The sequence below is a fragment of the Monodelphis domestica genome, chromosome 4 (genome assembly GCF_027887165.1).
Source record: "Monodelphis domestica isolate mMonDom1 chromosome 4, mMonDom1.pri, whole genome shotgun sequence".
Taxonomy (NCBI): domain Eukaryota; kingdom Metazoa; phylum Chordata; class Mammalia; order Didelphimorphia; family Didelphidae; genus Monodelphis; species Monodelphis domestica.
The window spans coordinates 14706888-14724111 of NC_077230.1; the positions used below are offsets into that span (position 1 = coordinate 14706888).

Genomic DNA, 17224 nt, shown 5'->3' on the forward strand with positions numbered 1-17224 from the left:
AGGCAACCAAGTCTCTAGAAATAGCTCTATACTTTTTAAGAAAAAAGTAGCCTAACTTGCATGGGGAAGGGGTTAAGATATTGCTGCTACCGAGGGAGTGAATTGTGTATTGGGTTGAAATTCTTCTTTTCAGATAATAGAAAAAATGATAAAACAAGGCTTCTAATTTTTTTTTAATGAGGTTTCCTTTTTCCCTTTCTTCCTTGGTCAGGAATTAATGAAGTTGCTTAACAAGTATCGTGGTAGGAATATATGTTTGATACACTAAAAACATAAAAAAGACAAATAGATATACTAATTCTTTTAACCTTATTTACTGAATTTGAACCTTTTTTTTTTAAGGCTAGACTCTGCTCACTTCTGGAGGAAATGTCAGGGCTTTGTATTTTCTCGGTCTGTATTTTCTGGAATCCTTCAGTCCAGGGACATTCAATGGTCCCTAAGCAATCCAGGCATTTCTTTCCAAGACTGAGCTTTCCAGAATCCTAACTAGGATTAAGCCTGGAATTATAGAATGGATGAATTAGCTTTGCCCAGTCTGCCCAATTTAGCCAATCCCAAATTTACAGAAGGAACATATTCCAGGAAATAAAGAGGGAGCTTCATATTGAAGTCAAATTGGGAGGAGGATGTTGTGTGACAGAAAAGATGATTCTGAAGTATGTGGGTCCTGATAGCCTGGTGAATGACTGGAAGTGATGTGAAGGATGGTCTTGGGATGACTAGATATAGAATGGTTAAGATAAGGTTTCACAACTCCCCCCTTCCTCCAACCCCCCACTAAGTGGATTAATTCTTTTCACATGTATTTCAGATTTCCATGCCCTTGTATATTATTTCTGAACTTACGCATTCTTTGCTTGTATGTAATTCCATTTAAACATACACATACACATTCTAGATGGTAAGCAAAGGGGGGAAAGGATCTGGGTCTGGTGCCAAGATGCCCAGGGGAGGAAGTAGCAGACATAAAAGATACATATCATAGATCTTGTAGGATAGATCTTAGAATCCAGAGAGTGAAGCTAGCTCACCAGAAAGAAAAGAACCAGGATCTTGTTATCTCAAGTCATTGTTTAGAGATCTACAAGGTTTAATTTGTAATGTAACAGGGTAAGCAGTTAACTACACTCATTTTTAGCCTCCTCAGTTTGCTGCTTCACTCATTACCAAGTTTGTTCTTACAATCTTGAGTTCTATGGTTATTTAGGATGTGTTTGGATAGTTCCTTATTAATTACTAAATGAAAACACTTCTCATTTATTAGCTTGGAGCCCAACCTAAGATGATTAAATATTAAGCCTGTTATTAAATATTAATATTGAACAAGCTGAAGAAACTTCTGTTCCTATAAATAGTTGTTCTTCATATAGTTGTATATATGTGGGAATAATAACATATATACACAAATAGATATACTACGTCTTCTAAACTTATTTACTGAATTTAGACCTTTTTTTAGAGCTAGACTCTGTCCACTTCTGGAGGAAATGTCAGGGCCTTATATTGTCCTAGACTGTATTTTCTGGAGTCTTTCTACTTTGTTCTCTGTAAATTTAGTTTGATGTTTTTCAAGGATCATAGTAAGGCTCAGTCCAGGAAGATGCAAACTTTCAGTGTTCCCTAAACAGTCCAATCATTTCTTTCCTGGACTTAACTTCAAGCTGTAGATCTTGATTTTGAGCATAAGCAACACATTTACAGATTTTTTGGTAATTGAGGGGACAGTTGCTGGCTCCAGTCCTTGTTAATTATTTAATTAAGATGTTAATTAAGCTAGCAAGCTCTGCAGATTCAATGATAAAACATGTGGGCCCACATTGGTCCCTCATCCCCTTTCCTGGTCACTCATAACTTAGCTGCATCCTAGATATGACATAGCTACCAGCCCACTGTAGTCTGTGCCCAAGGGTTGAATCAAAGCTCCTGCCTGAACTGGTTGCCCTTGTCACTTGCCTATGAGCTGATTTTGTGATCTTGGCCTGGAAAAATGACACTGTGGTTTTCCCTTAAATCTTTCTGATTACTACTTGACCCGGTGCTCTTCTTAAATCTTTGTTGGAGGTGGTACACTGAATAGAGTACCAGACCTGGAGTTAGGAAGACACATCTTCCTGAGTCCTAATCTGGCCTCAGACGCTTCTTAGCTGTGTGAACCTAGGCAAGTCATTTGACCCTATTTGCCTCAGTCTTCTCATCTGTAAATGAGCTAGAGAAGAAAATGGCAAACCACTCTAGTATCTGCCAGGAAAATTGAAGAGTTGGATATCACTGAAACAAGTGAACCACAACAATAACCAAGATCAACCACCACTGCTAGTACCACCTCTACTGGGAATAATAATATAGTAATAATAAAGAAGGAACAAGAATACAATACACAAAAAGAAGACAACAAAGGAACAAAAGGATACATAATCTGAAAATAAAACAACATGAAGTGAGAACAGCAAAGAGGGTGGGATTCAAGAACCAAGAGAGGCCAGGATTCCTCCAACAAAGGTTCATTAATTGAAAAAATAATGTTTAAAAATTAAGAGCAAAAGGGGGCAGCTGGGTAGCTCAGTGGATTGAGAGCTAGCCCTAGAGACGGGAGGTCCTGGGTTCAAATCTGGGCCTCAGACACTTCCCAGCTGTGTGACCCTGGGCAAGTCACTTGACCCCCATTGCCTAGCCCTTACCACTCTTCTGCCTTGGAGCCAATACAGTGTATTGACTCTAAGACGGAAGGTAAGGGTTTAAAAAAAAATTAAGAGCAAATTTGTTTACTCTAGGGATGTGATAGAATGAGTCATCATCTAGGAGGGTGACTGAATAGCAGCATCTGTCCAGCTAATTATGTAATGTGAGTTTGTTAATAGTTAGAATCAGCTTAGTATTGGGCTTTTTTTTTTTTTAACTTCTTACCTTCTGTCTTAGAATCAATGCATGTATTGGTTCCAAGGCAGAAGAGCAGTAAGGACTAGGTAGTGGGGGTTAGGAGTCACTTACTAGGAAGATGTTAGGAAGCATCTGAATTCAGATTTGAACCCAGGACCTCCCTTCTTTAGACCTGGCTTTCAGTCTCCTGAGACACCTAGCTATTCCTAATTTTGGACTTTCTTCAACAGCACTCACTCAGCATTCCTTATTTCAAACCTATTCCTGAAAAGAAATCTCCTTTATAGCTTTGAAGAAGGGTTATACAACCTTTTCTTGAAGATTCCTAGTGTTGGTAGTCCATTGGATAGTCCTAATAATTATGATGCTTTTCCTTGTAGGAAAACCTAAATCTGGCTCTTTGCAATAGAATCCTCCCATTCGCTTTTTTAAAAGGTTGGCTTGGGGGCCATTGTTCATTTTCCCCTTATTAAAGTTTTAGCATGACAAAATCTATACTTTTATTTGTAGTATTGACTAATTATTATAAGTGAGAAAAAAATAGTACTTCAGTTTACATTCAATTCATCAGTTTCTCTCTGGAAGTGGATAGCATTTTTTCATCTTGAGTCTTTTGGAATTGTCTTGGATCATTGTATTGATCAGAGTAGCCAAGTCTTTCACAATTGATCATCATTGCATTGCTGTTACTGTGCCTAAGGATCTGCCAGTTCTCATTTTGCTTTGCATCTGTTCATATAGGTCTTGCCATGTTTTTTTCTGAAACCATCTCCTTCTTCATTTCTTCTGGCACAATATTATGCCATCACAATCATACACCACAACTTGTTCAGCCATTCCCGTTGATGAGCATCTCTTCAGTTTCCAATTCTTTGGCCCCACAAAGAGTTGCTATAAATATATTTGCACACATAGATCCTTTTCCTTTTTCTTTGATCTCTTTGACATGAGACCTAGTAGTGGTATTACTGGGTCAAAAGGTATGCACAATTTTATAGCCCTTTGGGCCTAATTCCAAATTGTTCTCTAATGTTTGGACCAGGATACGATTTATTAGGGTACCTGTTTTCCCTTATTGCCTCTGGCATTTATTGTTTCTGATACGTGTGAGGTGGTACCTCAGAGTTGTTTTAATTTGCGTTTCACTAAATCAGTATGATTTAGAAAATTTTTCTTTTGACTATAGATAACTTTAATTTCTTCTTCTGAAAGCTGCCTGATAGATCAATATAAATGACTGCTTTAGTATCTCTGAGTCAAAGAATCACCAATTGCTACTACTGTTCTCTTCTTCCTCCAACCCATACTTAATGATTTTTATCAGATATTTCAATATTGCTCTATGCATCTAAAAATTGTTGTACCCCAAAGTGCCTACCACCTCTGTACTGAAAATGTACTATTAACTATTTGCATCACACATGCTATTTGTTCATATATGTGTATGTAACATCCATTGACAGCAAAAGACTAGTAATGACATGGATCTCTTCAGATTCATGATAGTATTCAGTGACAGGGAAATCTGTGAATTTGATGTATTCCTGGGATATTTGTGTGTAAGTGTGTTTGCATACATTGCCAAAAGCCTATTCCAGTGTCATGGGCCCTGAGCCAATAGAGAACCAACTGGGACAGGTCCTACGAAACCAGAGAAACTTTCAAGTGTAGCCCTAATGGTGGATCTCCAGTTGAGCCTTGAGGATCCAGCCCAGTTAAGTTTGGAAAGACTTAGCACCAGAAGTTTCACCATCAGGTGATGATATTTTTGGCCATGGCAATTCATGAAAGCCTGCAGGTATTGTGAGCTGTTTTTGAAGGGAATACCCAAACTGATGAAACCATGGGTTTTTCTACATGTTAGATAATTTTCACATATTTATATCTATGTCTATGACATCTGTTTCCTTTTCCAATAGGGGCTACCAGATATTCGATTGGCATATATCCAGTTTGCACTTTCCTTCTTAATTGCTGGTGATGATAATACAATTGCACGAGTATTGGAAATGAAAGGTATTCATCTATTTCTGAGGGAAAGATATTAATGCTTTTTTTGGAAAACTTAATTTGAACAGCTTTAGCTAGAAAAAAGAAAATAGGTTACCAACTAGTATTTATAAAAGAATAGGGGGAAAGTATGCACTGAAGCTTTTGTTATTTTAATGGCATTGACCAAAAATAACTGTGATATTATAGTCTTGCTCTCTGGAATGCTACAAGATGATCCAACAGTGAATAAACAAATACTTTCCAGAATTTGGAAACAAAGGCATCTTTGTGGCCTTAGAATTAATAGCAAATTAAATGTCTTAAGTACTGCATGTATTACTTTCCTTAGTGGTGGTGTTAAAAAAATTGAGACTTGGTTTATTGTGCCATTCTTCATGCTGTGCTACTTATTAGAATTAAGACAGACCTTTTAAACACCTTTCCCACATGAACTGGGTACTATCCTGTTGTCTTTTTTTCCTTTATTGAAGAATAAGCAAAACTTAATCCAAGCGGAACTCATTCCCTTCATCATTTCTTGGCCCTGGCCTGAAGTTTTTGACCCGATAGTACCCCTGTGCTTTCTCTGTCTCAGATAGACTTCCTCTTTGGCCCAGCTCATGCTGCCTGAGCAGGGGATAGCATAGTGTCGGGCTCTGGGTTTGCATCTCTAGCCTTCCCTGTCACTAGGAACCAGAAGTGAGTTGCAGGACCAGAGACCTTCAGGTAGACTTGGAATGTGATAGTAATTTGTGGGTCAAAGGGCTATTAAGCCAGAGCAGGAGTCATTTGTGTTACTCTGAAATGTGAAAGCACTGGTGCTAGCTGCTAACAAGAGGCTCCTCTGTGAAACTCAAACACAGTCTTGCCACTCCCCAAACCCCCAAATCTAACAAAATATTTTCTTCTTTTGGCATTCTACTGCTCATCATGGTTGTTTTCTTGAATGCTTTTGTCTAATTCATCACTATACCAGAAAAAACAAAAAAGCTTTTTTCAACTTTCCATATTTCAGAAAGTCTTTGAGTTGAATTTAACCTTTGAAAATTTTGTTTTCAGAATTCCTCCCTGTCATTTTTAGTACTGGCTTGAAGGAAGATAGAATTTCTACTATCAATCTTTTGTTGTCCACCCTGGGAACCAAGGTATGTCCTTAATAGAGAAAACATTTTCCAAATGAGGAAAGCTATTGTTTTTTTCCTGAGTAATGGAATTGTCAGCAATCTATAGAATGTAATGACCTTGTTGTTCAGGAATTTTTCTTTTGTGTAGAAAAAAAAGACCCTTTTACAATCTTAGAAACTGAGGACCCCAAAGAGCTTTTGTTTATACAGATTATATAAATATAAGTAACATCTTAATCTGTTATAAGAATAGTTTTGACATTTTGTTCTGTACTGTATCTATAGATAATCTGGACAAGAACTTGCTTTTGTTCATATATGAATTCTGAAGCTATACAGCCATCAAAGTTCTAACCCCACCCTTCCCAATACCTAGCATTGATGTACTGTACACTTTGGGCCCTTAGCATTCTAGCAAAATTCCTGGTGATAATGAAGTTAAAGGGGGAAAAAACCAAGTACTTGCTGTGAGCTCTAAATTATGCTTTGATTTTTTAATAAAATGGACTTATTGTGCCTGAAAGAATATTAATTTGGACATTGTTGAGTGTTTTGTCTTTTTAAAATATTTATTAGTAATTTTTTTAAATGCAGAAAATTCCACATGCTATAATCATTTTATTTTGTTGCTTTCAGGTGGTTCACAACATTGGTATCACAAAGACCCAGAAAGTTCGTTTCTTTACTGGGTATTTGTTAAATAATGTGGCTTCTCTCTATCGATGGAATGGAATTGCTGATGTCAGTACAGAAAATGTCAAGGTACAGGGGCAACTTTGGAATGACAATGTTAAGTGTCATCGTTCTGTTCTGGAAAAGAGAATTGCATATTACTTCATCTAAAAAATTCCAACATTTTTTAAATTTAGTAATAAATTTAGTATTTTTAGTATATTTAGTAAATTTAGTATATACTAAATTTAATAAAAATTTAGTAATAAATTTCTTCTAGCTTTTATGGGTTATATTGTTTCCTTTGGAGGTAATAAGATAATATAATTTTTCACTGCTGAAACAGTTTTCCATAGGGCAAACAACTTCGTGCATACTTTAGAATAACTTGCCAGCGTATTTTGGCTCTTATAAAATTACTCCAAGCTTACTTTGCACTTTTCGTTTGCTTCATTTAATATTACTGATTTTTATCCAACTTTTTGAAGGTTCCCTACTTCCTATTTCTAACTTCTCAAGTTGTAGAGTATACAATTTATTATCAATACTTTATTGATAGGATATTAATTTGTTCTATATCTAAATCAACCCAAGGCATTGTTAATTTTTACTTTTTTTCATACACCTTTTTAAAGTTTAAATTTATTTCTTACACTAAATTTCCCATCTACCTCCCACTCTGCACTACAGAAGGCAGCATCATTTGACCAATAAATAAATAAACATGCACACATGAAAACAATATCATGAATGATTCTATTGATCAGTTTTTTTTGGAGTAGCCATTCATAGTTCTTCAAATGGTGTTTCTGTTGCTACGCATATAATGTTCTCTTGGTTCTGCTTTTTTCACTCTTCATAATTTTATGTAGGCCTTTTCATGTTTTTTAAAAAATTAACCTGCTTGTCGTTTCTTACTGCACATACTGCAAATTATGCCATAATTTGCTTAGCCATTCTCCAATTCATGGACATTTCCTCAATTTCCAGGTCTTTGCCACCATATAGAGAACTCTATAAATATTTTAGAACATATAGGTTCTTATCCTTTATTCCCCAATTGATAAATGGTCAAAAGATATTAACAGTTTTTGGATGAAGAAGTAAAAGCTATATATAGCCATATGAAAAAGTGCTCAAAATCATTACTGATTAGAGAAACACAAATCAAAATATCTCTTAGATATCATCTCATGCCTACCAGATTGGCAAAAATGACAAAAGGGCAAAATGATAAATGTTGGAGGGGATGTGGAAAAATGAGGACATTAATTTACTGTTGGTAGAATTGTTTGTTGATTCAACCATTTTGAACAGCAATATGAAATATGCCAAAAGAGTTATAAAAACCCTTTGGCCCAACAATAACACTATTAGGTCAATTTCTTATATGGCTCTTAAAGTTAGACAACCAAAGAAGTAAAAATTTTAGATTTTAAGGTTTTGTGTAGAACTTAAATTTTAATCTCAAGATTTTCAGTAATCTTACCTTCCTTTTATAATAGTGACTTGCATTTTGGTCTTTTAAAAATACTTTGCTGATTTGGGAAGTTTACTTGTTTCTCTTGCATACCAAAAAGCCTTAGGTACTCAATAAAACAGTCTTAAATATAGAATTTTATTCATAAGAATAAAATTGATGTATTAAAGAGGTTGTAAGCTAGTTTTATAACAAAGACATGAACTTGCCTATTAAATAAAAATTCTTTCCTAAATCATGCCATACCCTAATATACATTTTATATGAATTCCAATGTTTATATAACTTAGAAAATTTGATTTGCCTATTTTACTCTGTAGTCATTGGAATTTTTTTCTCCTTTTTTATCTCCTGCCTCTTTTTTTCCCTGCTCTTCTCCTTTTCTCCCATCCTAAACAGCCTACTGAAGAAGCAGCCAAAACCATAGTAAGGGAACTGGTTCATAACTTCTTAATGGATCTTTGTTGTTCTCTGAAGCATGGCATTAACTTCTATGACCCATCTCTTGGTACTCTTGGCAGGTAAAATACAATATAGTTGTGTATATGGTAGTTTGTATTATAAATCATTAGATATGTGGGAGCCAGCAAATTCAGTTCATTGCAGAATTTTAGGACTTGCAAAGACCTTAAAAATCTTGTCTGCTTCCCCCTTCACTTTTTTGTTCAGATCATGAAACTGAATCCCAAATAGGTTTTATTTACTGAGTTCCCATGGAGGAAAATATCCAGGGGCAGAGTATAGCTGTAGTCACTTGAATTATTTTTTTTACTATATTTTATTTTATTTTTTTAAATTTACTTTAGACCTATTAGTTATTAATAGGGTTAGGCTGTTGTTTGTTGAATTCCATGTTGTCGTTTGGTCAGTTCAATCATGTCTGGCTCTTTCATTCATGTCTGGCTCTCTCATGGAATTTTCTTGGCAAAGATACTAGAATGGTTTACAATTTCTTTCTCCAACTCATTTTACAGATGAGAAAGTTGAGGCAAACAGGGTGAAGTGATTTACCTAGAGTCACACAGCTAGTTAAGTGTCTGGGCCAGATTTGAACTGGGAAAGATGAGTCTTCTTACCTTTAGGGCTCTCTCTATCCCTGAATTCCATTGGTTTGAGGCAGAATTGGAATGTATATTCATTAGGACCCTGAGTCATTCTTGGAATTTGAAGTCCCATGGAAACTGTTGGATTTTATGGATTCATTCTACTTTTAGTAGACTGAGATTAACTTGGAGGAAGCCAGAGATGAGAAACTACCATAAAATGATTCAGACCCCTTTGAGTCCTTGGAACTGACCCAAATCACTTTCCTGAAACCCAGAGACTGATGATGCAATAGAAAGACCCCTGCTCTGGATTCTGAGGGCTTGGGTTGAAATCCTGCTCTGATTCTTTTTATACTGTGTGACCTTCACTTCATTTCACTGCATGGAACTTAGTTTCCTCATCTCTATCATAAGGATTTAGAGTAGATGGTTTCTAAGATCCCTTCCAGCAGGAGATCTGGAGCCAGGAGCTAGAGTTGGCACGTTAGGTTCATAGGATCATAAAGAATCTGTGAATATGGGGCAGCTAAGTAACTCAGTGAATTGAGAGCTAGGCTTAGAAACAGGACATCCTAGGTTCAAATCTGGTCTCAGACACTTCCTCAGACATCCTGGGCAAGTCACTTAACCTCCATTACCTAGCCCTTACCACTCTTTTTGCCTTGGAACCAATAAGGATTTTCTTTAAAAAAAAAAAAGAATCTATGAATAAACCCAAGTCTGTTTGGGAGCAGATTCTCTAGTCTATACTGTTGTTGAGAATTGATAAATCCATTGATCCAGCCTCAATTTGGGCTTAGATATTTGACATGAGAATAACATTAATCTAAGGATTATGGAATAAGGACAAAATAAAATGCATAGTACCTGTTCTCAAGAGTATTACAGTGCATTTCAGACTATAGTAAAGTAGATATAAAACTACACTTATGTATACACATGATAGGAGGGATTTACATGTGTGAATCCATCACATCCTTCCAATTAATCCTAGAAGTTTTCCTAGAGGAGTCTGACCCCAAGTGGTGTTTTTGGAAAACCTTTCTCTAGAAGGATCCAAGTTATAAGGAAATGGATTTTTGCTTCTAGTTTTTAAACTATGGAGAAATGATTAATTCTTTTACTGAAAATGAAAAGCCAGTCCTCCTTTTATGTTAATGCACTCCAATTCAAGGACATCTTTTAGCTTATGAGATAGTTACTGTTGAAATGATGGGGTTTTTCCCTTTGCCATTTTTATTCTTATTGGCAGTATTCCAACGGTTTTTCTCATTGAGTGAACAAAAATTTTTATGGAAAATTTAGACAGGCTTTAATATGATCTTGTATAAAGTAGCTTTTGCTTAAAAAAAACAAACAAGCTTTTAAAATACATTTATTTTACAAGTTGACCCATGGAATGGTTTGCCATTAAAAAAAAAAAACAACCCTTACTTTCTGTCTTAGAATTGATACTAACTACTGGTTCTAAGGTAGAAGAGTGGTAAGGGCTAGGTCATTGGCATTAATCCAGGGTTACACAGCTAGGAAGTGTTTGAGATCAAATTTGAACCTAGGAGCTCCCATGTCTAAACTTGAATCTCAATCCACTGAGCCACATAGCTGCGTTTGGTTTACTGTTTTTATTAAAGACATTAATGACAGAATTTCTGGATATTTTGAAACTATGGGGGAAAAAACCCTGATAGTTATGGTTGTTTATATGTTTTATGTTAGGGCGGAAGGAGGAAGAAATGGAAAAACTGATATATAAAATATGAGTCTTTTTTTGTACCTCTCAGAGCTTTGCTGGCTTAAGAACAAAAATTACGTTATAATAATTAAACATTCATGATGCTTAAAACTTACACACAAAACACTTTTCTTACAAAAAGGAAACACGTATTTATTAAATATTTACTGTGTGCTGGGTCCTGTGCTGAGTGCTTTACAGATGTTATTTAATTTGTTTTTTGACAAATTATTACATCTGCTTCTAACAAAAAATAACAACTCTTTAGGATAGAAAGTATTATTGCCTTCTTAGAGATAAATAGTAATTTGCTATTTAACAGCCAGCTCTTGGTGTGTGTGTGTGGCGGGGGTTGTGTGTGTCCATAAAACACTTTTAAGTTTACTCTGCATTATTAGCATTTTCTCCATTCCTTTCTTCAGTCTAGATATCAACACAACAATAAATCAGTCCATAATTTGTAGCTCTGTTAATTTCTGAGGTATTAAAGCTCACACTCAAAATTTTAAAATTGACTTTTAAGTTGATATGAGCTGCCTTCAGCACAACTCCTGTAGGTAAGGAAACAAAGCTTAGGTGAAGTGACTTGACCATTTGTGTAGCTAGCATCTGAATACAGATCTTTAAACTTCAAATCCAAATCTTTATTGTTTCACTCAGAAAATTATTGTGAGAGTCATATTAACTTTGAAACTGGTTTCCAAAGATAGTTTTTGTGCCATCTAATTTACCTTCTTTTAAAAACTCTTATTACAAATGTACTGTTACAAGATACTGAGTAAGGAAGCTACATCTCTTGTTTTTTGTCAGTTTCTGAGAAGTAAGTTAAAAGTTGTGAGCAAGTATTGTTATAAAAGTATATGTATATATGTGTGTATATGTAATAGATATGTGTGTGTATATACATACATATATTTATTAACATTTATATCCTCCGTAGTATCAGCCACATAAAACAATTTTCTGACAAAGTGATAATCAGGATAGGGGAAAGAAAAAAAGTTTCTGAAATTTTTTGGCTACATCTTTTTCTACATCTCATTTTTTATAGTATGATCATTAGTACTTTCTGTTGTTTCTAATTTAATCACACTTAGAAATTATTTTAAAATAAAAGGTTTGTTTGGTTTAGAACAAAAAGATCTACTTCAAATATTTATTTATTTCTTGATTTAGTCTCAGTATTTCCAAACCTAGACCAAGAAATTTCTGTCATGTGTTGCTAAAGATAGAGGACTCAGAAGCAAGAAAGAGAAGTCAGAAAAGCTAGATTATGCAAAGACATTATTATGATGCTACATACTTTCTAGAAATAATTTTCAGGAAATAACATCTTAAACTTATCTCTAAAAACTTTCTTGTGGAGTTAAGGTGGACTTTTCTTTTCTAACTTTTTATGATTTCTTTCTTGGATTTTTTTTTTAGAATAAACCAGATGGAGAAGAGATTTTAAAAAAGGAACAGAAATGGCTTTTTATATGCCTTTGGCAGGGGGTGGTGATGAGGGGGAAGAATAATAAGAAAAACAAAGCAGATCAATATTCATCTACTTAGATGCAGCTAAATAATATTTAAAACCTCCCCAAAAGAATTGAAGTATCTCATTCTAAAACCTGGAGAAAACCCAGTAGTCTAAATTCCTCCATGATATAGTATTGGTTCAGAATTGTCTTTTCCTCTGTGCTGCAGAGGAATTGGTATTGATTATGGTAACCACTGGCTATTGGAGTTTTTAAGAAATTTTATACCAACCTGGTATTTTTTTCTCTTATTTATCAGAGGAGGAAACTTGACTCTCCTGAACTTCTTACTGGGTTTGAAGACTGCAGTGGATGATGACATGGTGGCTGAGCTTGTAGTAAATATCCTAAAAGTGTGCCCAGACTTACTCACCAAATACTTTAAGGAGGTGACCTATTCCTTCGTTCCAAGGTTGAAGTCAGCTTGGTTAAGCAATATTCGACTTCTGAGGAAGGTAAGAAAAATTATTCTAGATGGAAATGAGGAGTTAAAATGATCATTTTTTTTTTTGCTTCACCAGTGGCACAGAATAGCAAGAATTGCTGTGTTTGTGTACAATTTCTGTGTTCAAGTAATCCAGAATTCTCTTCAGTTGTCCTTCAGCCTTGTTCACAAAGCAGATGCATCCCATCTGCACAAAGGATGTACAGTAGAATACCATTCTTAACCTTTTTTGTGAGTTCCACCTCTGGTCCAAAGTCAGAAACACCACTGCAGTACGTATATTTCTGACAAGTTCATAGATGGATTAAATCTGCTTCAACCCTTTCTGTAATCATCTCATCAAGGCAGCTCTGAGAGTCCTCATTGTTCTTCCTTCTGTGGACCCCAAACTGTCTACCTTGCATTGTTTGGTTCTTGTTTTGTCCTGCAGAGCAGCACAGAAAAAATCAATTCCTTGTCCTTTAATGTTGTAATTATTATTTAACCATAATGGTGTCGTCATTCAATACTGGTGCCTAGAATTGGCCTCATGATTTATTCTTAGCTCAGGCATTAGCTAAATATCATTTCTTCTTCTACAGATTTATGAGGCTCAGCCAGAGATTTCCCCAGCATTTAAAACCAAAGAGTTTATACCCTTGTCTAGAATGCTCTCCATGGTTATGGTGACAACAGTTCCAAACGTGTGCAACAAAATCATGTTTACTCAAGGATTAAAAGTAAGGTCATTTTATTGCTATTGTTTTAGTTCTTGTTTTCTTCCAAATGGATTCTGGTATAATTATTTTGAAAGCAATATGCCGAGTATATTGGTTTACATTTTGTCAGTTTCGTTGTCAGGTTCTGAAGAAGGTAATCTTACTTTGAATGCTGTTTTATTACATCAAACCATGATTTCATCTGTGTGGGTCGCTCCACTGATGCAAGTTGTAGTTTCTCCACATCTTAGTAGTGTTTGATTAGTTGGTATGGGCTACTGTGTAATAATGAGCCTTTCACATTTAGCGAGGTCAGTCTTTTGAGGTCAGATCATTCAGTGGGCTAACAGTTGCAATACAGTCATGCTGACTGTTGATTGAGATGGTGGAATTGAAATTTCTTTTGATACTTTCCACTGTGTGGTCTGGGAATAGGTGATAGGAAGAGAGAAAGAGAGGCTGTGGGGCACTCATGAATCAAAAGGCACTTTTGTTCTTTTTGCCAAATAAATGAAGTTAGGACCCAGATAGTTTGCCCTGTTCTTCATTTGTAGGAGACATTAATATTTTATCCTAGGGGCCTGGCATGAAAATAAGTTTGTAAGGAATTTGTCAGATACCTTCTTTATAGGCAGAACTTGGAAGAGGATTTAAAGTTTTTGAAAGTTTGATCTTGCTGCCAGTGTTTACTCCCTTTTAAGATCTTAATTCTGGCTGCCTAAGACAGTTAAGATTAATTTTTTGCCCTAAATACCTCCTGCTAAAATTGAAAACAGAAGTGTGGATGGTAGCCTTCCCTTATATGGATGACCCATTTCTCAAGATCCTTGCAAAGCGATCTTTAAAGGGAAATGTCATTGGCTATGGATATTTTTGTACCTTATGCTTTATTACAGCTCTTTCCACGTGCAGCCTGGGGAGGATGTCTGATTACAAGCAGCAAATGAGAAACCTGACTTTGACTTTGGCCTTCTTAAATTTTGTTTCCAATTGATATTTTTTAATTGTATCTTTTATATATTTGTTATTTCTGTTTTGGAAGTAAGGCATGTACCAGTTGGCTCAGTATTTTGCTTTATGTTATAAGTTTAAAGTTTTATCTGATCCCTTGACTTTTCCTCTTTGATATAGGAACAAGGCAAGAATCATTGACCCTGGTGATTAGTTAGTCAATATTATATATGACACCTTATAAATAATAAAACCTCAGTTAATTGTAATGCTTAGAAAATGGGATGTTCTTGTTCATTTAACTAGATGGCCTTTTTTGTTTAAACTTTTGTTGAAAAAAATTTCAACTTTTTATTTTCCTGTTTCACTAATATTATAGTATATTTTTAAAGATTTGGGAGCCTCACCGTGTCTTGGGACCATTGTTTTGAATAGCCTTGATTATTGTCCAGGACTACTGATAAAAAAAATATAGCACCTTGTGATAGGTTATTATTGACCACAGGACTTACCTGTGAAGTTGTTTTTAAAAATAAAACCCTGATCTGAATGGATATTTTGACATTTATGTTTTATCTATAAGTAAAGTGGCAAAAAACAATTCATTGGTTGGGCTCTAGCTAATGAAAACTTTATTGCTCTATGATAAAGTATGTTACATTAAGAACATGGGTAATACATCCCAAATGACTTCAGAAAGAGTCTATCTTGGACCTTCAATTATTTCAGTAATTTTCTCTTTAAGAGGAAAAAAATCTCTTATGATGAAATGATGGTTTTCTACAGGGTCCTTGGGTTCTAAAAGCCTTACGCTTTCATTTGGGCTCCACTAATTAGATCCTGCCTGTGAATTTACAGTCTGCCCCACCATCTATTATAAAAAACTGTTTTAATTGACCTTTTTCTCCTTCATTCCCCCTAGTTGGAAAACAAATCAGTAAATCACACAGTTTTGTCACTTATTTCCACCATTTTGAAGAGAGCATTAAAAAACATTGATCACTGTCTCAACAAGGATGTATGGCAGGAGTCAGGCATCTATACTCCTGCGATGATGGAGGAATTTGTGCGTCTGTACAGAGAAGCTGTGAGCAAGGTAAGAAAAAAAGCCTGAAAGTGAATAGTAGGTCACTCTGCTGCTGCAACTGCTACAGAATGCAGTACACCAAAAAATAGAAAAGACAGGGGATGGAGGGTGCCCAGCCCAGCATGATGGGAAGTACAAGATGTGAAATCCCATTGTTTGGATTTGAGCTCTCTGTTTGTGATTATGGACAAGTCATAGGAATTACTGGAACATCTTTGAGTTTCTTCTACCAAGGAATACAAGTATCCAAATATTTACAAAGAACAAAGGATAAAAATATTGATGAGTTATATATGAAACCATAAATTCCTATTCATTATAGTTTGTATTTTAAAAAGTACATATTAACTTTAAAGTGACATCCTGGTGGAATAAAGAACTATTCTCACAGTCAGGAGGACTTGGCTTCAAATTCCACCTCTGACACATATTGGCAGCTGCTGCTCTGCATTGGTAGAAGAAATTCCTCACACCATTGAAATCTCAGGTCGATATTTCGCATCTTCCCCCCCCCCCCCCCCCCCCCCCCGGTTTGAATTATTTCCTTCTGAAGTTATTTTCTGAATATTTCTGAGTCTTATCTCTGCTGCCCTTACTTATATAGTTACAGTCAGTAGTTATATTATTTTGGTTTGGCTTCTTTCACTTTGCATTACTTAGTGTGTCTGCCAGATTTTTGTATTCTTCATATATTTGCCATTTCCTCCATTGTAGTAACATTCCATTGCATTAAAATACCACAGTTTGTTTTTTTGTTCTCTAGTAATTGGATACAACTTGTTTCCAGTTTTTTAAAATTATAAAATCTGCTGCTAAAATATACTTAAAAGTTTTTTCAAATGGGTCAGTAATAAGGAGTGTAAAGACCTGGTAGTGAGTAGGAACAATTTTGTAGCATATGTGGCATAATTCTATAACGGCTTTCCAATTACATAACTGCCAACAATATAATTTTTATCACATTTTAAAGTTCTGTACATTAGCTCATTTGAGCATCACTGCTCCTTTACAAGGTAGGATTTATAGGAAAAAACAGAGTGTAAGTGATGTTTTTGTGGTCAGATGACTCCTAAGTATCAGAAGTAGAATGGGAACCCAGCCTTGCTGTCCAGCTCTCTATTCCCTAGCCATTCTTTAAAATAAAAAACTGTACTTTCTGTCTTTGTAACAATTCTAAGTTAGAATGGCAAGGTGTAGGCAAGCAGGTTTAAGTTATTTGCCCTGGGTCAGTCAGCTAAGAATTGTCTGAGGTCAGATTTGAACCCAGGACTTCCCTTCTCCAGGTCTGGCCTTCTATCCATTGTGCAACCAAACCATACTTCTTTAGATTGGACTTGCTCTATGAATTGGAACCAGGAATAGCCAGGACACCCGCCTTTTAGTTATTATGAATGTGAAAAAAGTGCTTTGTTGACTCTTAAAAACACCATAGAAGTGTGAACTGTTTGTTTCCTTTTCCCAAAGATTGTGCTGAATGTACTAAGGTGTGAGAAAGTGGTGTGAACATCAGGAGTTTCAGTGTATGGTTTAGATGTAATCTTTCCTTAGTTTCCCAATAAGTTATATGTCAGAGGTTTGTTTTTAAATTGGTCGTTTT

General features: G+C 35.5%; 1 protein-coding gene across 3 annotated transcripts in view; it reads left to right on the forward strand.

Moving 5' to 3' along the window:
- URB1 (URB1 ribosome biogenesis homolog) overlaps positions 1–17224 on the forward strand; it is a 112087-nt gene that overhangs the window by 19144 nt on the left and 75719 nt on the right. For all 3 annotated transcript variants that reach the window (XM_056826077.1, XM_007493292.3, XM_056826078.1), the window contains exons 5-11: positions 4800–4896; positions 5932–6017; positions 6633–6758; positions 8548–8669; positions 12706–12901; positions 13473–13610; positions 15463–15636. In XM_056826077.1, the coding sequence (XP_056682055.1) occupies positions 4800–4896; positions 5932–6017; positions 6633–6758; positions 8548–8669; positions 12706–12901; positions 13473–13610; positions 15463–15636 (939 nt within the window). The remainder of the gene's footprint in view (positions 1–4799; positions 4897–5931; positions 6018–6632; positions 6759–8547; positions 8670–12705; positions 12902–13472; positions 13611–15462; positions 15637–17224) is intronic.